The 18,625-nt window shown below is 44.1% G+C and overlaps 1 protein-coding gene across 4 annotated transcripts in view; it reads left to right on the plus strand.

The window, feature by feature from the left end:
• The window catches only part of HIRA (histone cell cycle regulator), a 108,116-nt gene that overhangs the window by 87,596 nt on the left and 1,895 nt on the right, over positions 1-18,625 (plus strand). For 3 of the 4 annotated variants that reach the window (XM_004442348.3, XM_014796718.2, XM_014796719.2), the window contains 6 exons: positions 48-209; positions 804-862; positions 1,277-1,382; positions 2,922-3,044; positions 3,534-3,697; positions 5,820-5,908. In XM_004442348.3, coding sequence (XP_004442405.1) covers positions 48-209; positions 804-862; positions 1,277-1,382; positions 2,922-3,044; positions 3,534-3,697; positions 5,820-5,908 — 703 coding nt within the window. The remainder of the gene's footprint in view (positions 1-47; positions 210-803; positions 863-1,276; positions 1,383-2,921; positions 3,045-3,533; positions 3,698-5,819; positions 5,909-18,625) is intronic. The other variant, XM_087423736.1, reaches the window with a different exon arrangement.

Below are 18,625 nucleotides of genomic sequence, written 5' to 3' on the forward strand. Positions count from 1 at the left end.
CACAGCTCCCGGCCCCCGTGATGCCTTTTCCCCCTCTGCCTTCTCAGTGATGTGGTGTGTGTCGCCTGTGAAAAGAGGATGCTGTCAGTGTTCTCCAGCTGTGGTCGCCGCCTCCTCCCTCCCATCCTCCTGCCGTCCCCGATCTCCACTTTGCACTGCACAGGCTTCTACGTCATGGCGCTCACTGCTGCGGCCACACTGTCCGTCTGGTGAGAGGCAGGCCCGGGGTGGGGCGGGCTCCAGGCAGGGCAGGTTGGGGCTGTGTTGGTCCCTCTCACTGCCGGGACAGGGAAGGCAGTGGAGGAGACCCCCCAGCAGACATGTCCCCAGGCCCTGCTTGCGTGGGGTCTTAACACCCGAGGAGACCTTGAGCAGTCGCACATTGCTTGTGATAGCCACCCCGTTGTAGGGGGAGAGAGGATGTGCAAGTGGAAGTGGAGCAAGCTCCCTACACCTGCTGTCATCCTTACGGGAGCAAACCACGTGACAGTTGCATGTGCCAGGGTCCTAATGTGGGTTCATCAGAAACGGGATCTCTGAGCATGGCCACACTTCTCCCAGAGTCAGTGTGGCATTAGTGGTGAGCCCCATGGCTCTGTTACCTAGGCCCTCTGCTGTGGACTTGTGTGGAGGGAATGGAGCGGTACGTGGGGCGTGGAAGCCACTTGCGCCCAGAGCCCCTCTCAGAGGAGGCCAGGGCTGGGATTGTACCAGGGACCATGGAGCAGGGCTGTGAGCACCGAGACACACCCTGTTGCATTTACCCGGGCTGGAGAGTAAGCTGTTCCCTGTCTTCCTCCTAGGGACGTTCACAGACAGGTGGTTGTGGTGAAAGAAGAGTCTCTACACTCCATCTTGGCAGGTAACCCCAGCAGTGGGCCACCCCTGGTCCCTGGGTGGGGACCCTGGGTGGGACAGGGCAACTCAAGTCCCAGCTCTGACACGAAGAAGGGCCCCACTAGGCCTAGACAGAGAGTCAGGCTCTGGGTCAGGCCAAGGTATTCATTGTGGCAGGGGGTGCATTTACATTGCAGGAAGATACACCCTCTCCTGGGGCACATTTAAATGGGTCCTTGAAAGGTGACAAAGAACCTGGTAGATGGCAATGAGAACAGCATGCGCAGAGCACAGCAGTGACTCCCTGGTTGCTGAGGCAGCGTTAAGACGCCTGTTCCTGAGACCGTGGGAGCCGTGGGTCAGATTTCTCCTTCGGTGCACGTGCATGCACTTGCTGATCAGGACACACCCAGAACCAGTTTTTGTGGTGTCTCCCTAGGCAGTGATATGACAGTGTCACAGATCTTGCTGACACAGCATGGAATCCCAGTGATGAACCTGTCCGATGGGAAGGCATACTGCTTTAATCCGTCACTTTCTACATGGTAAGCAAGCCACCCCCTAGCCCTGCCCCATGTGAGAGTGTCTGTCTGAGCTGGAGCCCAGAGCAGTGAGCAAAGGCTCCCAGTCCTGGCCTGCTTCTCCTGGGTGTTGGGTCCTGGAGTGGAGGCTGGCCTCTGCTGGAGGAGACGGAGCTCAAACCCACCAGTGCAGGCTGTCCCCATAAGCATCTTCTGGCCCATAGCCTCTCTGTGCTCAGAGCCTGTGCACAGGGGTGCTTTCCTTCTTCCACACTGTTCTCTGGGGTCACTTTGTTTGGAATAGGCATTTGAAAATTTTTACAGTTGTTGATATATATTTCCAGCCTGGCCTCCTAAGCTGTCATCAGCATAGGTGAGTTGGCTTCACAGCCTCACCAGCACTTGTCAATTTTTGTAGCTTAGGAGGAACCAAATAGCATTTGACTGACTTTGTGAATTAGTAACGTTGCACCGTCACTCACCACGTGTGATGGTCTGCACCTTTCCTCTATCCGTTTTGAAATTTGGAGCCCTTTTCTGTATTTATAAAGTCTCTTTATGTCAGAGATCTTAACCTAGACATACGAAGCATATACATTTTGTACCAACCACTCCAAGAAATTCTTTTCTTCTGCCTGTACCTTTGGTTCTGCAGATCCAAGCTAGCCACCTTCCAGCCCTTTTCTGTTAAGAGTTGCCAGGCAGCAGTTTATCCTCACACTGAGATCTCTTTCTTGAGTTAAGAAAACAAAACAAGCCCAAAATTCCTCATCCCCTGCTCTTCCAAATTACAAAATGTTGTGTTTATATGTGATTACTGTAATAATGGAAACAAGCTGGTTATTTAAGAAGAGAAATGTTGGGGCCAGCCCTGTGGCCGATTAGTTAAAGTTCTGCGTGCTCTACTTCGGTGGCCTGGGTTCGCAGGTTCCGATCCTGGGTGTGGACCTACACCACTCACCAGAAATGCTGTGGCAGCGACCCACATACAAAATAGAGGAAGACTGGCGTGGATGTTAGCTCAGGGTGAATCTTCCTCAGCAAAAAAAAAAAAAAAAAAAAGGGAAACGTTGACCGTTTGTATTTTGGACACATTTACAAAGGCACTTGGCTATTTTAAAAATGTGTGAAGGATATTTTCTTCACAGGGATGTGAAGGGTCCAGAGAAGGTTAAGAGCTGACTGCCTGAGATGCTGTGGAAGCACAGGAAGGCTAGAGCCCTGGCATTCTTCACAGCTTCTGAGAGCTAGGCCATGTGGGCCTCTGGGCAGGTGGGCATCTGGGGCATGCTTCACACAGGCCCCTCGTCCCCAGGAACCCAGACCACAGGGCTGAAATCTTCACGGCAAGAGCTTTGTCAGTAACCTTCACTGTCATCAATTTTCCCTTGTTATGAAACTTGTCTGGGATGTATCATGTTCTGAGAATGCAGTGATACTCCGCCTCTGCTGGTGTTCTGGCAGCAGGTCATGTGGCACTTGCTCCTTGGTAACCTTGCCACCAGCCTTCTCTAGTGGACCTCCTGGTTCTCCTGAGCTCTGTTCTTGCCTTTGCCTCCCCAGGAACCTGGTTTCTGACAAGCAGGACTCCTTGGCCCAGTGTGCGGACTTCAGGAGCAGCCTGCCTCCCCAGGAAGCCATGCTGTGCTCAGGACCATTAGCCATAGTCCAGGGCCGTGCCTCCACGTAGGTGACCCAAGTGCTGGGGGAGGTGGCCAGGTTGTCTAGGCACAGTCCCACAGTCTCTGATTGCCCATCCACTGTGCCAGCTGCTGCTCAGCACGGGCAGGCTTGGGGTGCCACGGTTTGTGGGCCCATGTCGGGTAATATCTCAGGGTACTGGGATGCAAGCCCTGTCACTCCAGGGCCCAGATGGCAGTCTAAAGTGCTATAGATCATGGACACCCATGTTGGGCAGTATTTTGAGTCGGGAGAATGGGCCACTGGCCTGCCACCTCAGGGGCCTAGATGGCAGGTGCAGAGTGGTCAGATACACTTGGGGTGCCAGAGGGCCAGGAGGCCGGTGGCTGGGACCTAGGGATGGGTGGGCCAGCATGGAGTCTGACACGTGCCCCGCTGCTGGCTCCCTGCTGGTGCCCTGGGGCACACGGTGGCAGCCTCCTGCCCCACACAGTGCCCGCTGCCTCACGATGTGTGCTGTGCTGGTCTTTGCAGTTCAGGAAGGCAGGCGGCCCGGCTCTTCTCCGTGCCTCACGTGGTGCAGCAGGAGACCACCCTGGCCTACCTGGAGAGTCAGGTTGCGGCGGCGCTCACCCTGCAGTCCAGCCACGAGTACCGCCATTGGCTCCTCCTTTACACACGGTACCTCGTGAATGAAGGTGAGGTTCCTGGGGGGCCTGTCTGTTCTCCTGGGCCCAGCTCAATCCCTGTCCCAACATGACCCTGCTGAAAGCCCATGAATCAGGGCAGAGATGCAGTGGCCTAAGGCTCTCTGCACTGTCCTTCCTCCTAGTCTCCCATGGTCATCCCCAGAGGCCCTGGCCTCCAGCTCCCCGTCAGCAAGGTGGGCCCTCAGCCTCCTATCTCCCAGCCTGAGCTGTGATCAGGGCAGCCCAGCACATGTCCAGCTCCATTAAAGGCTCAAGGCCTTGAATGCAGTAGACCCTGAGGGCCAGGAGGATTGGCAGCAGGAGGGCGTGGGGGCAGAGGACGTGTGGAAATACATGCTCCAAAGAAGCCGATGCAATGCTCAGACTCCCTGACATCCTTGGAGCATCAGTGGTCAGTGAGCCGGTCACCTCGTGGAAGGGTGTCTTCTGGCAGCGTCCAGTGGGCCTTCATTTCTCTTCCTCCTCTGAGCCCCTCCTGCCCTAGAAGGGCTGGCCTGCTGTCCAGCACCTCCGCAGGATGTGCCCCCAACCCCGCTTCCCTCGTTGGTCAGAAAGCAAAGTGTGTTTGAAGAGGTGGCCATCGTGTTCTTGGGGTGACCTCCAACAGAGGGACCTCTCATCCTTCTGCTAGGCGAGTGTGAGGTCATGCCTTACCAGCCTTCCTCCCGCTTGAGCTTGGCCTCCAGGGCTGTGACCTGGGGGTTGGCCCTCCCAAAGCTCTCCCTGTGTCACCACACAGCCCCAGGCCTGGTTATGGAGCAGCCTCCCCCACAACCTCTGCTAACCTTCTTGCTTTGATTTTCACATCACTCTCCCCATTTTGTTTATGATTTAGAGAAAAAACTTAACTATAGAAAAGACAGCAAAAAACATGCCAAACGCCTACAAATGTAACTCCCAGAACTCGCATGTCGTGTTGCTTCTGGTGATGTAACTGTGTGTATACATACACCTCTGAGGACAACAAACATGGCTGACAGACTCGAAGCCCTTCCCCCTCCCCGGCTGACTCCAATAATGAGTTTGATGTTTACTCTTCCCACCCAGTCTGTGTGGTCGCCCAGCATGTGTGGTCGCCCAGCACGTGTGGTCACTGACTTTTCTAAATACTTCATCTTCCCAAGCCCTCACACTTTTGCCGGGGTGCTCCAGTCACCTCTGGGCCTCATATCGCACTCCCCTGAGGAAACCCCTCCTCTGGCTTCTCTTTGGTTTGCTTCATCCTGGGTGTTCATTAGGACTCATCCTGATGGCCCTGCATAAAGTTGCTGCCTCCTCTGGGGCCTGCAGCCATTCGTGGGATCACTTCTACCCCTGGCTTCTCTTTCTCCATCTTTCACACATCTGTTCCAGTGTCCATACACAAGTCATCTTCTCTCTCTAGCTCTTGCTTGCTCGACCATAAAAGGAGGACTCAAGTTTTCAAGGGAGACCACACTCATTTCTAAAATTCCTCAGATTCCAGCTTCATCCTCTTATTGCACCCTCATGTTTGGGTGATTTCATCCATTCCCTATGGCCTCAGCTGCTCCCAGTGCTGACTGGCCCCCCAGATTCTGCCTCCAGCATTTCTGGCACTCCACCTGGCTGCGCCCATAACCCTTGAGTTGACAGGCCTGCGCCTGCTTCTCCCGTCTCCTGTGCTCAATCACCACCTCCTCAGTCTAAGTTCATACCCTTGCCATCTCTTACCCTCTGAAGACTACCTCCTGACCCTGCTGATCTCAGCTGCTAAGGCGTCTTCTCAAACAAATCTGACTAGCCTGCTCCCCTCCTCCCACAATTTCCCATGTTTTCCTAACCCCTTGAGGAGTTTATCCCAGAGCTGACCACATCTCATTTTTCCTGGGGGCCCAGCACCCAGAGGGGCTGCTACATATGTTGTCAAGGGAGCAAGTGAATGAGTGAGAATCTGTCATTATGGGTCTCAGTGCCCCAAACCAAGAGACAGGCAATACGTGTTTTGCCCTTAGTAGGCAATAACATAAGCATTTGTTCATTCTGTTTTGATATACAACAACTTAGCATATTCTTGATTTTTTATTTCTTTTTGTAATGTGTTCCTATTTGTTTTGTTTTGTTTTGTTTTGTTGTTTTTTTCTGTAATTAGGGTTTGAATACCGACTTCGAGAAATATGCAAGGACTTACTGGGTCCGGTTCACTACTCCACTGGAAGCCAGTGGGAGTCAACGGTAGTGGTAGGTGCTTCTTTCATTCTCGCCGCAAGAGTTCTCTCGTGAAAAGTGAAGGTGGAGATTTTTAAAAAATAAGACCAAGTGCTTTGAAATTCATCCTCATTAGACTCCTGCAGCACACTGCCTTGGGTCCCAGCATCAGTGAGCTGGTGAGATGCCAGCACTGCACGACCTGGCAGGAGGTGGGCCCTTCGTATCAGGCTTAGGGAGCACTCAGCCACTCCCCGTGCTGAGGAAGCCTGCCTGCCTGGGCCTCTGGGTTCGTTCAGCAGTGAGGACGCAAGATCCTTCCCTGCCTTTGTGGAGCTCACAGTCTGGTAGGGAGGCAGACGTAACCAAGTAAGCAATTCAGTCAACAAGATAGTTTTAGACTGTGGGTTATGCTAAGAAGGAAATAAGCAGAGCAGTAAGACAAGCATGCCTGGGAGAGAGTGTCCAGGGAAGACCTCAGAAGAGAACTTTTTTTTTCTTTGTGAGGAAAATCGGCCCTGAGATAACATCTGCCAATCCTCCTTTTTTTTTTTTTTTTTTTTTTTTTTTTTTTTCCGAGGAAGACTGGCCCTGGGCTAACATCCATGCCCATCTTCCTCTACTTTATATGGGACACCGCCACAGCATGGGTTGACAAGCAGTGCGTCGGTGCGTGCCCAGGATCCAAACCGGCGAACCCCGGGCCGCTGCAGTGGAGCATGCTCATTTAACCGCTTGCGCCACCGGGCCGGCCCCAGAAGAGGACTTTTTGGATGAAACCCAAGGATAGGAATGAGCCAGCTCTGCAGAGACCTGGGGAGAGTTTCCTGGTAGAGGTGATAGTAAATGCAAAGAGGGCTTGGTATGTTGAGGCTGCTGTGGCTGGAACATAGTGGGTAAAGGAGAGGGTGGTGTGAGATGAGGCAAGAGAAATGAGCAGGAAGTAGATCACAGAAACCTTGTGAGGAGCTGGAGTTTTAGTCTCAGCAGCAGGAGCTCTTGACAGAGTTTGCACAGAGGTGACATGAACTGACATAGAAGACCAGTCAGCAGAGGTGACATGAACTGATGGAAAGCCAGTCAGGGCCTGTTTTTTGCAATGGTTCCAGCAAAAGATAAAGGTGGCTTGGATCAGTGAGATGGCCATGGAGAGGGGACAGGAGACAGATTCAAGATGTATTTTGGAGGCAGAACCAACAAGACTTGGTATGTGGGTAGTGGGATGTGGAGTAGATGAGGAAAAAAGAATGAACATGTGGTCACCTCCAGATTTTTTGGCTTGCACAGGTGGATACTAGTACATTGACTGAGTTGGGAAAGCAGCAGGTTGGTGAGGGATAGGAGAAGTTGTGGATCCAAGAGTTAGCTCCAAATACTGAGCAAATACTGGTAGAGTACCTGCTCTGGCCAGGTGTGGTCTTAGGCACATGGCAGGCAGCAATGAGCAAGGCTGACAGGCCCCCACCCCATGGATCTACATTCTTGTGGAGAGAGGCAGACTGGAAACAAATGAGCAAGTACAGATAATGTGTTGGGTGGGGATGGGTGCTGTGAACAAAAATAAGGAGGGCAGGGGGATATGGAGTACTGGCAGAATGCTATTATATTGGGTGAGCAAGGAAGGCCTGACTGACTGATGGAGCAGAGACCAGAAACGGTGAGGAATGGAGCCCTGCAGATATTTGAGGGAAGATCACCTGGCAGCAGGAACAGCAAGTACAAAGGCCCTGAGGTGGGAGGGCTTGCAGCGTAAAAGGAGCAGCTGAACAGTGTGGTGATGGGAGGGGAAAGATTGGAGGGTCAGTCCTTACAAGGCTCTGAAGGCCTTGATGTGTACTTGGCTCCCTCTATTTTTTATTCCATTTTTATTTTGTTGCAATAAATATTTAGTTGGCTAATAAAATCTTAGTTTCAAAATCAGTTCCCTTTAGAGCTTTGAAAGTATTATGCCACAGACTTTTAACATCTACTGTTATTGCTAAAAACTGCAGCAAATCTGATTTCGATTGCTTTGTAAGTTCTTTTGGGATCCTCTCTTGGTGTTTTGAAGTTTTTCAAAGCTCTAAGTCTGTCTTTCATTCATTCTGTGGATGGTCCTGGGTTCTTTCTGACTGTACCTTCCCTTCCATTTTTTCCCATCATCAGAGAAATGTAATGTCTTCTCTTTTTAGAAACTGCTGTATCGTTTTTCATAGTTTCAGTTCTCCCCCAAATTTTCAATTTAGTATTTTACTTACTTGAGCATACTAAGCTTCGTTATTTTATTTTCAAGTTGTATGTCTGATAGTTCTGGCATTGGGTGCCCTTGTGGATCTGTTTCTAGTTCCTGTAAATGTTTCTGCTGGTTCTCATTCATGTTGTTTTATCTCCTTACGTACCTGGTTATTTTTGACTGGCTGCTGGACATAATATTTGAAAAATTATTTGTAGAAATGGTTTGAGGCCTTAGGTAATGTTACCTTCTTCCACAGAGCACTTTTATTTGCTGCTGCCAGCTCTTGAGGCACCAGCACTGCAGGATCCCCTCAACACAGTTCCAGGATCAAGGTTTTCTGGCCTGCCTTGGGACTGAAAGCTGGACACTAGTTGGTGCAGGGGCTGGTTTACTTCCAGTTTACCCTTATTCTAGGGTGCATCCCTTTGGGGTGTCAGCACAAAGGAGGGGTGATTTACCAGGGACCCCCTTTTCATGGGCCATAGGCCCTCAAGTCTGGCAGAGGCTCTGCTCAGCCTCCTCATCAATAAATGTTCCCAAGGCAAAGGCATCTCTCTCTGGATTTCTACCTTCCCCACACCCTGGCTCAGTCCTTCATCACTAGCACATTAACTCTCTGAGGTCTGTTTCTATTTGTCCAGCTTTGTCCACTGCCTCAGTGGGAAAGGTGGTTCTGAATTACCTGCAAAGTAGAGCTATTTCCCCCAGCAGACCTCACCTCCAGGGCAGCCTGATGGGCCATCAGCTTGGGTGGGAGACAGGTTGGCACGTGCCCAACCAACCTCTTCCCCTGGCCAGGTTGTAGGGTTTCACTCTGTGACCCAGTTGTCACTCTGGGAGCCTTAGCCTAAGAGGTCAGCCAGAGCTCTACATAGCAGTTCTCTGTCGCAGCCTGAAAGTAAGCACTCTAGGCTAATGTGGTGCAGGGGAAAAGGGGCACAGGCAGGCCACCAATTAATGGCCATGTGCTCTCCTTTCCCCCTTCTTCCTGCTGGTTGTTTTTGCCAGCTCTAAGCAGGACAGTTCATTGGGGATTTGCCCAAGAGAGTCTGTGCCTCCCTTCCCAGGGGCACCATCAGTGTGGTCCCACTTGCTTTCCATCTTCTGTAAACTGCCTAAAATTGCTGATCTGCTCAAATCCATGACAAATGCTTTTAGCTACTGGTAAATGATACCCCCATCTAATGGTAGCTGAAATAGTTTTTTTTCTTCTCCTCCAAATAAGTCTTCTGGAGATAGGTGGCAGCCTATATCTCTTTGATTCTCCTGGCCTTACCCTCATGGTCACAAGGTAGCTTTCATGTTCAAGTTCAAGGAAGGAGGACAGGATCAAGCCAGTACCAGCAACATCCACCCCTCTTACCAGAAAAAGAAAAGCTCTCCCAGAAACCAGCCAATGCCTTACAGGCAGCCAGCAAATCACTTGGGCACCCCATTGCAAGGGAGGCTGGGAAAGCAAGCAGCAAAGAGTATGTAAGAGGAGAAGTCTTGGTGCAGGTGTGGACGTAGCCATCTTCTGCTATCTGCCACATCCCTTGTTAATCTCAGCACTTTTCTGAATTTATTCCTTTTTTTTTTTTTTTTAACCATTTTACTGTCTCTTCATCTAGATATTGGGGGCAGAGGAGGTGAGTTGAGTATGAGCCCTCTGCTCTCTTGTTGAATTTCTTCATGAACACTTTTGTAGTGAGAATTGGCCCTTCAAGTGGAACTGGTCCTCAAGATGGCTGGGAAATGGACCTGTGGGTGGAGGGTGGACTTTGACTAGCATTGCTGACTCAGCAGCCCTCCCAAGAGGCTTATTAGGAACACATCATTTCATGTATTTAAGAGCCACTTGTATTTCCCTTTTTTGAACTGTCTGTTGAAATATTTTACTGTCATTTGTTTTTCTTATTGGTTTGTAGGAATTCTTTGTATATTGGGAAAATTGCTCTGTGTGATATGAGCTGCCAGTGTGCCTTAGGGGACCCCAAAAATCCAGGCTTATTTCCCTCAAGGATCACAGCTCAGTGTGCAAAGGAGGGAGACAAGAAGCAGAGGGTTGGGGCACTAAGCAACCATCCTTTAGGTGCCTGTGCTGGCCACTGTCTCCCCACGCAGACCCTGCTCTTGGGAAGGCTCCCTCTGCCAAGGTCTTCACTGTGGACCTTGACACTGGACAGAAAGGTGGTGATGAGCTATGTCCCAGGCTGCTGCCTGAAACAGTGGGGAGCATCATCCATTACTGAGAACCCAGGATGGGAGGTGGTAGTACTTGGTGGCGGTTGGTATTGACACCAGCGTTCAGGCCAGTGGGAAGATCCTCTTGCAGCTTGCCTGTGGCACCACAGGAAGACAGAATATTTTGCTTTTTTTATAGCAATTTACTTCATTCCCTTTCATTTTTGTAAATCGAGTTTTTTAGGTTTTTAATTTTAAAATTTATTTTGAATGGTAATATAGTCACATTCAAAAATTTAAAGGTATAATAGTTTTGAAATAAGTTTTGAAGTCAAGAAGTGTGAGACCTCCAACTTTCATCTTCTTTTTCAAGATTCTTGTGGCTGTTCAGGGTCTCTTGAGATTCCATATGAATTTTAGGATGGATTTTTCTATTTCTGTGAAAAGCCATTAGGATTTTGATACAGAGTGCATTAAATCTATAGATCACTTTTGGTGTTATTGACATCTGAATGATATTAAGTCTTGCAATCCATAAATATGGGATGTCTTTCCATTTATTTGTGTCTTCTTAATTTCTTTCAGCAATGTTTTGTAGTTCTCGGTGTACTAATCTTTCACCTCCTTGGTTAAGTTTATTCTTAAGTATTTTATTCTTTTGGAGGCTAGTGTAAATGGAATTATTTTCTTAATTTCCTTTTCAGATTGTTTTTTGTTAGTGTATAAAAATGCAGCTGATTTTTGTGTGCTGATTTCATTATGTACAAATTTGCTGAATTCATTTATTAGTTCTAACAGGTTTTTTGTGGAATCTTTAGGGTTTTCTACGTGTAAGATCATGTTGTCTGCAAACAGAGGTAAATTTACTTCTTCCTTTTCAATTTGGATGCCTTTTATTTCTTTTTCTTGCCTCAGGGGTCTGGCTAGCACTTCCAGTACTGTGTTGAATAGAAGAAGTGAAAGTGGGCATCCTTGCCTTATTCCTAACCTTAGAGCAAAAGCTTTCAGTCTTTTAAGATTGAGTATGATGTTAGCTGCGGGCTTTTCATAGATGGCCTTTATTATATTGAGATAGTTTAGTCTATTACTATTTTGTTGAGTGTTTTTATAATGAAAGGGTGTTGAATTTTGTCAAATGTTTTTTCTGCATCAATTGAGATGATCTGGGATTTTTTTCCCTTCATTCTGTTAATGTGGTATATTACATTGATTGATTTTAGTTTATTGAATCATCCTTGCATTCCATGAATAAATCTCACTTGGTCATACTGTGTAATCCATTCAATTTGCTGTTGAATTCTGTTTCCTGGTATTTTGTTCAGGATTTTTGCATCAATTTTCACAGGGATATTGGTCTGTAGTTTTTTTGTAGTGTCTTTGTCTGGCTTTGATGTCAGGGTAATGCTGACCTCATAGAATGAATTAGGAAGTGTTCACTCTTCTTCAATTTTTTTGAAAAAGTATGTGGAGGATTGTTAGTTCTTTAAATGTATGGCAGAATTCACCAGTGAAGCCATCTAGTTGGTCCTAGGCTTTCTTTGTTGCGAGGTTTTTGACTACTGATTCAGTCTACTTACTAGTTATAGGTCTGTTCAGATTTTCTATTTCTTCATGATTCAGTTTTGATAGGCTGTGTGTTTCTAAGAATTAGTTCATTTTATCTAGGTTATCCAATTTGTTGGTGTAGAATTGTTCATAGTATTCTCTTATTTATAATCCTTTTTATTTTTGTGGCATCATTTGTAATGTCCCTGTTTCACTGCTGATTGTCATTATTTGAGTCTTCTCTCCTTTTTTCTTAGTCAGTCTAGCTAAAAGTTTGTCAGTTTTGATGATCTTTTCAAAGGATTCATTTTTGGTTTCATTATTTTCTCTATTGATTTCTATTCTCCATTTTATTTATTTTCACTACTATGTATGATTTTCTTGCTTCTTCTTGCTTTGGATTTAGTTTGCTTTTATTTTTCAAGTTTCGTAAGATGGAAGGTTGTATTATTGATTTGAGATCTTTCTTCTTTGTAGATTCTTACAACTGTAAATTTCTAACCAATGCTTTTGCTACATCCCATAATTTTTGGTATGTTGTGTTTTCATTTTCATTTGTCTCAAGATATTTTCTAATTTGCTTTGTGATTTCTTCTTTAAATCACTGGTTATTTAGCAGTGTGTTGTTTAATTTTCACATATTTTTGGATTTTTCAGTTTTCCTTCTGCTGTTGATTTCTAGTTTCATTCCATTGCGAATGGAAAAGGTACTTTTTTGATTTCAGTCTTTTTAAACTTATTGAGACTTGTTTTGTGGCCTAACATTTGATCACTCCTGGAGAATGTTCCATGTGCACTTGAGAAAAATGTGTATTCTGCTGTTGTAGGGTGGAATGTTCTCTATGTGTCCATTAGGCTCGGTAGGTCTATACTGTTTTTTAGGTCTTCTGTTTCCTTATTGATCTTCTGTCTGGTTGTTCTATCCATTATTGAAAATGGGATATTGAAGTCTCCTACAATTATTGCAGAACTGTTTATTTCTCCTTTCAATTCAGACAGTGTTTGCTTCATATATTTAGGAGCTCTGATGTTTGGTGCACATATGTTTATAACTGCTATGTCTTCTTGGTGAATTGATCTTTTTATCATTGTACAATGTCCTTCTTTGTCTCTTGTAACAATTTCTTTTTCTTTTTGGTAAGGAAGATCCGCCCTGAGCTAATATCCATTGCCAGTCTTCCTCTTTTCTGCTGAGGAAGATTAGCCCTGAGCCAACATCTGTGCCCATCCTCCTCCACTTTTGCATATGGGAAGCCACCACAGCGTGGCTTGATGAGCGGTGTGTAGGTCCGCAGCTGGTATCTGAACCTGTGAACCCTGGGCCACCGAAGCGGAGCGCGCAAACCCAACCACTATGCCACCAGGCCAGCCCCTTGTTGTAACAATTTTTGACGTAAAATCTATTTTGTCTGATATTAGTTTAGCCATCCCGTCTCTATTTTGGTTACTATTTCCAAGGGATATCTTTTTCTGTCCTTTCACTTTCAACCTATGTGTGTCCTTAGCTCTAAAATGAGTTCCCTGTAGGCAGCATATAGTTGGATCTGGGTTTTTTAATCCATTTTTTGATTGGGGAGTTTAATCCATTTACATTTAAAGTAATTACTGACAGGTAAAGACTTAATATTGCCATTTTGTTATTTATTTTCTGTATGTTTTATTGCTTTTTTGTCCTTGATTCCTCCCTTACTATCTTCCTTTGTGTTTAATTGATTTTTTTAGTGGCATGTTTCGATTCCTTCCTCATTTCTTTCTGTGTGTATTCTATAGATATTTTCTTTTTGGTAACCATGGGGATAACAAAACCATTCTAAAGTTATAGCAATCTATTTTAAACAAATAACAATTTAATTTTAACTACATACAAAAAAAATTGCATACCCCTTCACAAGTCCTCTCCCCCTACTTTATGTTATCGAAATCACAAATTATGTCTTTATATATTATGTAATCATTAACAGGGATTTATAATTTCTTATGCTTTTGTCTTTTAAATTCTGTAAAGGAATAAAAAATGGAGTTACCAAACAAAATTACGCAATATGGGGTTTTATATTTGTCCATATATTTACCTTTACCAGAGAACTTTATATTTTATTGTGTAGTGTCCTTTCATTTCAACTTGAAGGACTCCCTTTAGCATTTCTTGTAGGGTAAGTCTAATAGTAATGAACTCTATCAATTTTTATTTATCTGGGAGTGTCTTAAATTCTCCCTTGTTTTTGAAGGACAGTTTTACTGGATATACTATTCTCAGGTATCAGTTTTTCTTTCAGGACTTTAAATATGTCATCCCACTGCCTTCTGGCCTTCAATGTTTCTGCTTAGAAATCCATTCATTATCTTATTGACGATCTCTTTTACATAATGAGTCACTTGTCTGCTTTCAAGATTCTCTCTTTGTCTTTGACTTTCCACAGTTTGATTATAATGTGTCACAGTATGGGTTCCTTTGGGTTTTTCCTACATGGAGTGTTTGTTGAACTTGTTGGATTTGTAGGTCCATGTCTTTCCTCAAATTTGGGAAGTTTTCAGCCATTTTTTCTCCAAATAAGCTCTCTTCCCCTTTCTCTCCCTCTTATCCTTCTGGGATTTGCATAATGTATATATTGGTCTGCTTAACGGCATCCTATAAGTCCCTTAGGCTATTTTCACTTTTCTTCACTCTATTTTCTTTTTGCTCTTCAGACTCACTAATTTCAAATAACATGAGTTCAAGTTCACTGATTCTTTCTTTTGTCTGTGCGAGTCTGCTGTTGATCCCCTCTAGAGAATTTTTCTATTCAGTTATTGTTTTTAAGCTCCAGAATTTCAGTTTGGTTCTTTTTTATAATTTCTCTTTGTTGATATTCTCATTTTGTTCACCTATTGTTTTTCTGATTTCCTTTAGTTGTCTGTTGTTGTCTGTCTGTGTTTTCTTTGAGCATATTTAAGATAGTTGTTTTAAAGTCTTTGTCGTGTTAAGTTCCAAGCTTATGTTTCTTTAGGGTCAGTTTCTGGATTTATTTTGTTCTTTTGAATGGACCATGTTTCCCTGTTTCTTTGTATGCCATGTGATCTTTTGTTGAATATTAGACATTTGAATAAAGTAGCCACCTTTCACAGTCTTTGCAAACTGGCTCTGCCACCCAGCCCATCATGAAGGTTCATGGTCCTCTCAAGCCTTTTCTGGGGATACATCTTTCCATCTTTCACAGGCCTTTGCATGTGCCTTTTTTTTTTTTTTTTTTTTTGCTGGGAAAGACTCGCTCTTAGCTAACATCTGTTGCCAGTTTTCCTCTTTTTTTTCCTCCCCAAAGCCCAATAGACAGTTGTATATTTTAGTTCTAAGTCCTTCTAGTTCTTCTATGTGAGCTGCCACCACAGCATGGCTACTGACAGATGGGTGGTGTGGTTCCACACCCAGGAACAGAACCCAGACCGCCAAAGCAGAGCACGCCAAACTTTAACCAGTAAGCCATCAGGGCTGGGTCCGCACGTGCTTTTTTTCCATTGCCTCATATACATGGCTAAAACTTTTAAATGTTTTAATTTCCCCTAAAAGTCTCACTGCTGCTTCTTTCCACAAGCTTAAATTTTCTATTATATTCTACCTATAATCTCTTGCCCCCAGGCACCCATGGGTACGCAATTCCTCTGCAGCTCTCACACGCCACAGTGTCCACCACTGCCTATTGTAGCCTCTATCCTGATATCCAAACTATGCCACTACTCCCATCAGCACTTTCCATTCAGTTATGTTTTCTTGAATGCCTTTGAATAAAGTTTTGTAATTTTCAGCACATAAGCCATGCACATCTTTTGTTAGATTTATTCTTAGACGTTATAATTGTGGCTATTCCAAATGATATGTTGCTTTATTTGTGTTTTCTAATTATTCATTGCTGTGGTATATATATGCATTTGACTTTGGTACATTAGTCACCAGCCATCTTTCCACAGCATTTCTATTATTTTTTATTAATTGGTCTGTCAGTAGTTTTGTTTTCTGTGTGGATTAAGCAATCAAGTCATATCAAGTAACTATTTTATTTCCTATTTTCCAATTATGCTTTTTTAAATAATATTTAAATCTATTAATATAGTAAATTATAAGTTTCTAATATTAAATTCTTGTTTCGCTGGATAAACCCAACTTGGTCATAGTTATTCTTTTTTTTTATTCACTGTTAGAATTGATTGCTAATTTATAGAGGATTTTGTGGGTGAAACTGGCCTGGGATTTTTTTACTCTTTTTTTTTTTTTTTTTTTTTTTTTTTTTGTGAGCTAACATCCATGCTAATCCTCCTCTTTTTGCTGAGGAAGACCGGCTCTGAGCTAACATCTATTGCCAGTCCTCCTCCTTTTTTCTCCCCAAAGCCCCAGTAGATAGTTGTATGTCATAGTTGCACATCCTTCTAGTTGCTGTATGTGGGACACAGCCTCAGCATGGCTGGAGAAGCGGTGCGTCGGTGCGCGCCCAGGATCCAAACCCAGGCCGCCAGTAGCGGAGCGCGCGCACTTAACCGCTAAGCCACGGGGCCGGCCCGGATTTTTTACTCTCATGCTGTCCTTGTTTAGAATCAAGATTATATTTGCCTCATAGAATGTGTTTGGAAGTAGTTCCTCCTTTTTTATTCTCTCAGTTTGTATAACATTGAAAAAATCTGTTGCTTGGAAGTTTCTTAGACATCAGTTTAAAAATCTAGTATACCTGATGTTTTCTTTGTGGTAAGATTTAACTCCTATTTTCTATTTCTTTTTGAGTCAGTTTAGATAAATTATATTTTTCTAGGAATTAGTCCGTTATCTCTAAATGTTCAAATTTGTTGGCATAAAGTTGATAGTACTGATACCTTCTTATGTCTTCTATATCTGTAGTTAACGTCCCTTTTTTATTTCTAATATTATTTCTTTGAGCTTTCTCCCTCTTTTTTGATTAATCTTACAAGAGGTTTGTCTTTGTAGTCTTTTCGAAAAAAATGACTTTTGTCTTTATTCATCTATTCTATTGAATGTTTGTTTTCAATTTCATCGATTTCAATTCCTTATTGTTATCTTCCTTCTGCTTTTTAAAAATGTTTTTTCTGATGTCTTTTTCTTTCTTTTTTTTTTTTCCTGATGCCTTGGGTTGGACTCTCGGGTCACCGGTTGTCGTACTTTCATGTTCTCTAATATAACCTGTTTTATGGTTGTAATTGTCCCTGTATAACCCCACTTTTGCTGCATCACACTAGTTTTGCAGTATTTGGTTTTTTTATTACCATTCACTTGTAAGTCATTTTTAATTTCAATTAGCTAACATTAGGTTAATTAATTAATTAAATTTACTGATTAATTTGATCCATGAGTTTTACTCACTTGTGCTCTAGTCAGAGAACATTATCTGTCTCAGGGGCAGGTGCAGGCCTTGCCCCACCTCTGGGGTTGGCAGGGTTTTTCTGTAAGGACCAGAGAGTAAGCATTTCAGGCTTTGCAAACCTTGATGATTTCTGTTGCAGCTGCTCACCTCTGCCATTGTAGTATGGTATATAAGCAAATAGGCCGGTGTAGCTGCATTTCAATGAAATTACTTACAAAAAATAGACAGTAGGCTGGATTTGGCCCATACCAAACCCACAATCTACATGATACCTGTTATTTTGTTGAGGTTTGTTTTTAGAGCAATTTTTCATATTTCCATGTGTGCCAAAGAAGAATATGTGTTCTCTAGTTGTGAGTGCCTCATTCTGTATCTATCCATTGGGTCGTGTTTACTAAATGTTCAGTTTGAGTTACCTGAATCTGCAGATTTTTGGCTTTCTGACCCATCCCTAATTGAATGTGTATTAAAATCTTCCTGTGAGCGTGGTTTTGTCCCTCTTTTTTTTTTTTTTTTTTTGTGAGGAAGATCAGCCCTGAGCTAACATCTGTTGCCAATCCTCCTCCTTTTTTTCTTCCCCAAAGCCCCAGTAGATAGGTGTATGTCATAGCTGCACATCCTTCTAGTTGCTGTATGTGGGACGCAGCCTCAGCATGGCCGGAGAAGCGGTGCGTCGGTGCGTGCCCGGGATCCGAACCCGGGCCGCCAGTAGCAGAGCGCGCGCACCTAACCACTAAGCCACAGGGCCGACCCCTGTCCCTCTTTTGATTCTCTCTTTCCCCAATGATGTTTTTTGTCTCAAAGTCTACTTTGTCTGATAATTGTAAAATATTAGCTTTATTTTATTATTTACTAACATATCTTTCTCCATCTTTAACTTGCAACCTTTGTATATCCGTGTTTATGTGTTTTTGCCAAGATCATGTGGCTGGCTTTTGTTTTATCTAATCTGACAAGCTGTTTTTTCATCACCAAGTTTAAACCATTTACATTTTTTGTTTCCTTGCTTTTTTTAAGACCAACATAAACTTTAGCAAAAGTTGATCACATTGCTTTCCACACCTCTTTTAGCATCGCCTGGATTTATCTCTTAGAGTATTTCCTCCAAAACATTTTCCTCTAAAACATTTTCAGGGTGGATCTTTCCTGCAGCAAACCTTCTGAGGTCTTGCAAACCTAAGAATATGTTTTATTGCACCCTTTATATGAATAACTATTTGGCTGGATAAAAAAGCAGGTTATAATGTTTTTTCCAGTATACTAAAAATACTATTTTATTGTGAATCTTAGTATCTCTTCCTTTGTAGGTGATATGCTCTTCTTCTTTAGAAATTTTCAGATTTTTTCTGTCTTTGATATCTGCAAATTCTGTATATTTCATTCTAACGTGTCTATATCCACATCTTACTTGATCAGCACTCATTGGAACCTTTCAACCTAAGGACATTTTTTTTCTTTAATTATGTAAAGTCTACCTATATTATT

This window comes from Ceratotherium simum, chromosome 35 (genome assembly GCF_057802395.1).
Source record: "Ceratotherium simum simum isolate JZ-2026a chromosome 35, ASM5780239v1, whole genome shotgun sequence".
Classification (NCBI taxonomy): domain Eukaryota; kingdom Metazoa; phylum Chordata; class Mammalia; order Perissodactyla; family Rhinocerotidae; genus Ceratotherium; species Ceratotherium simum.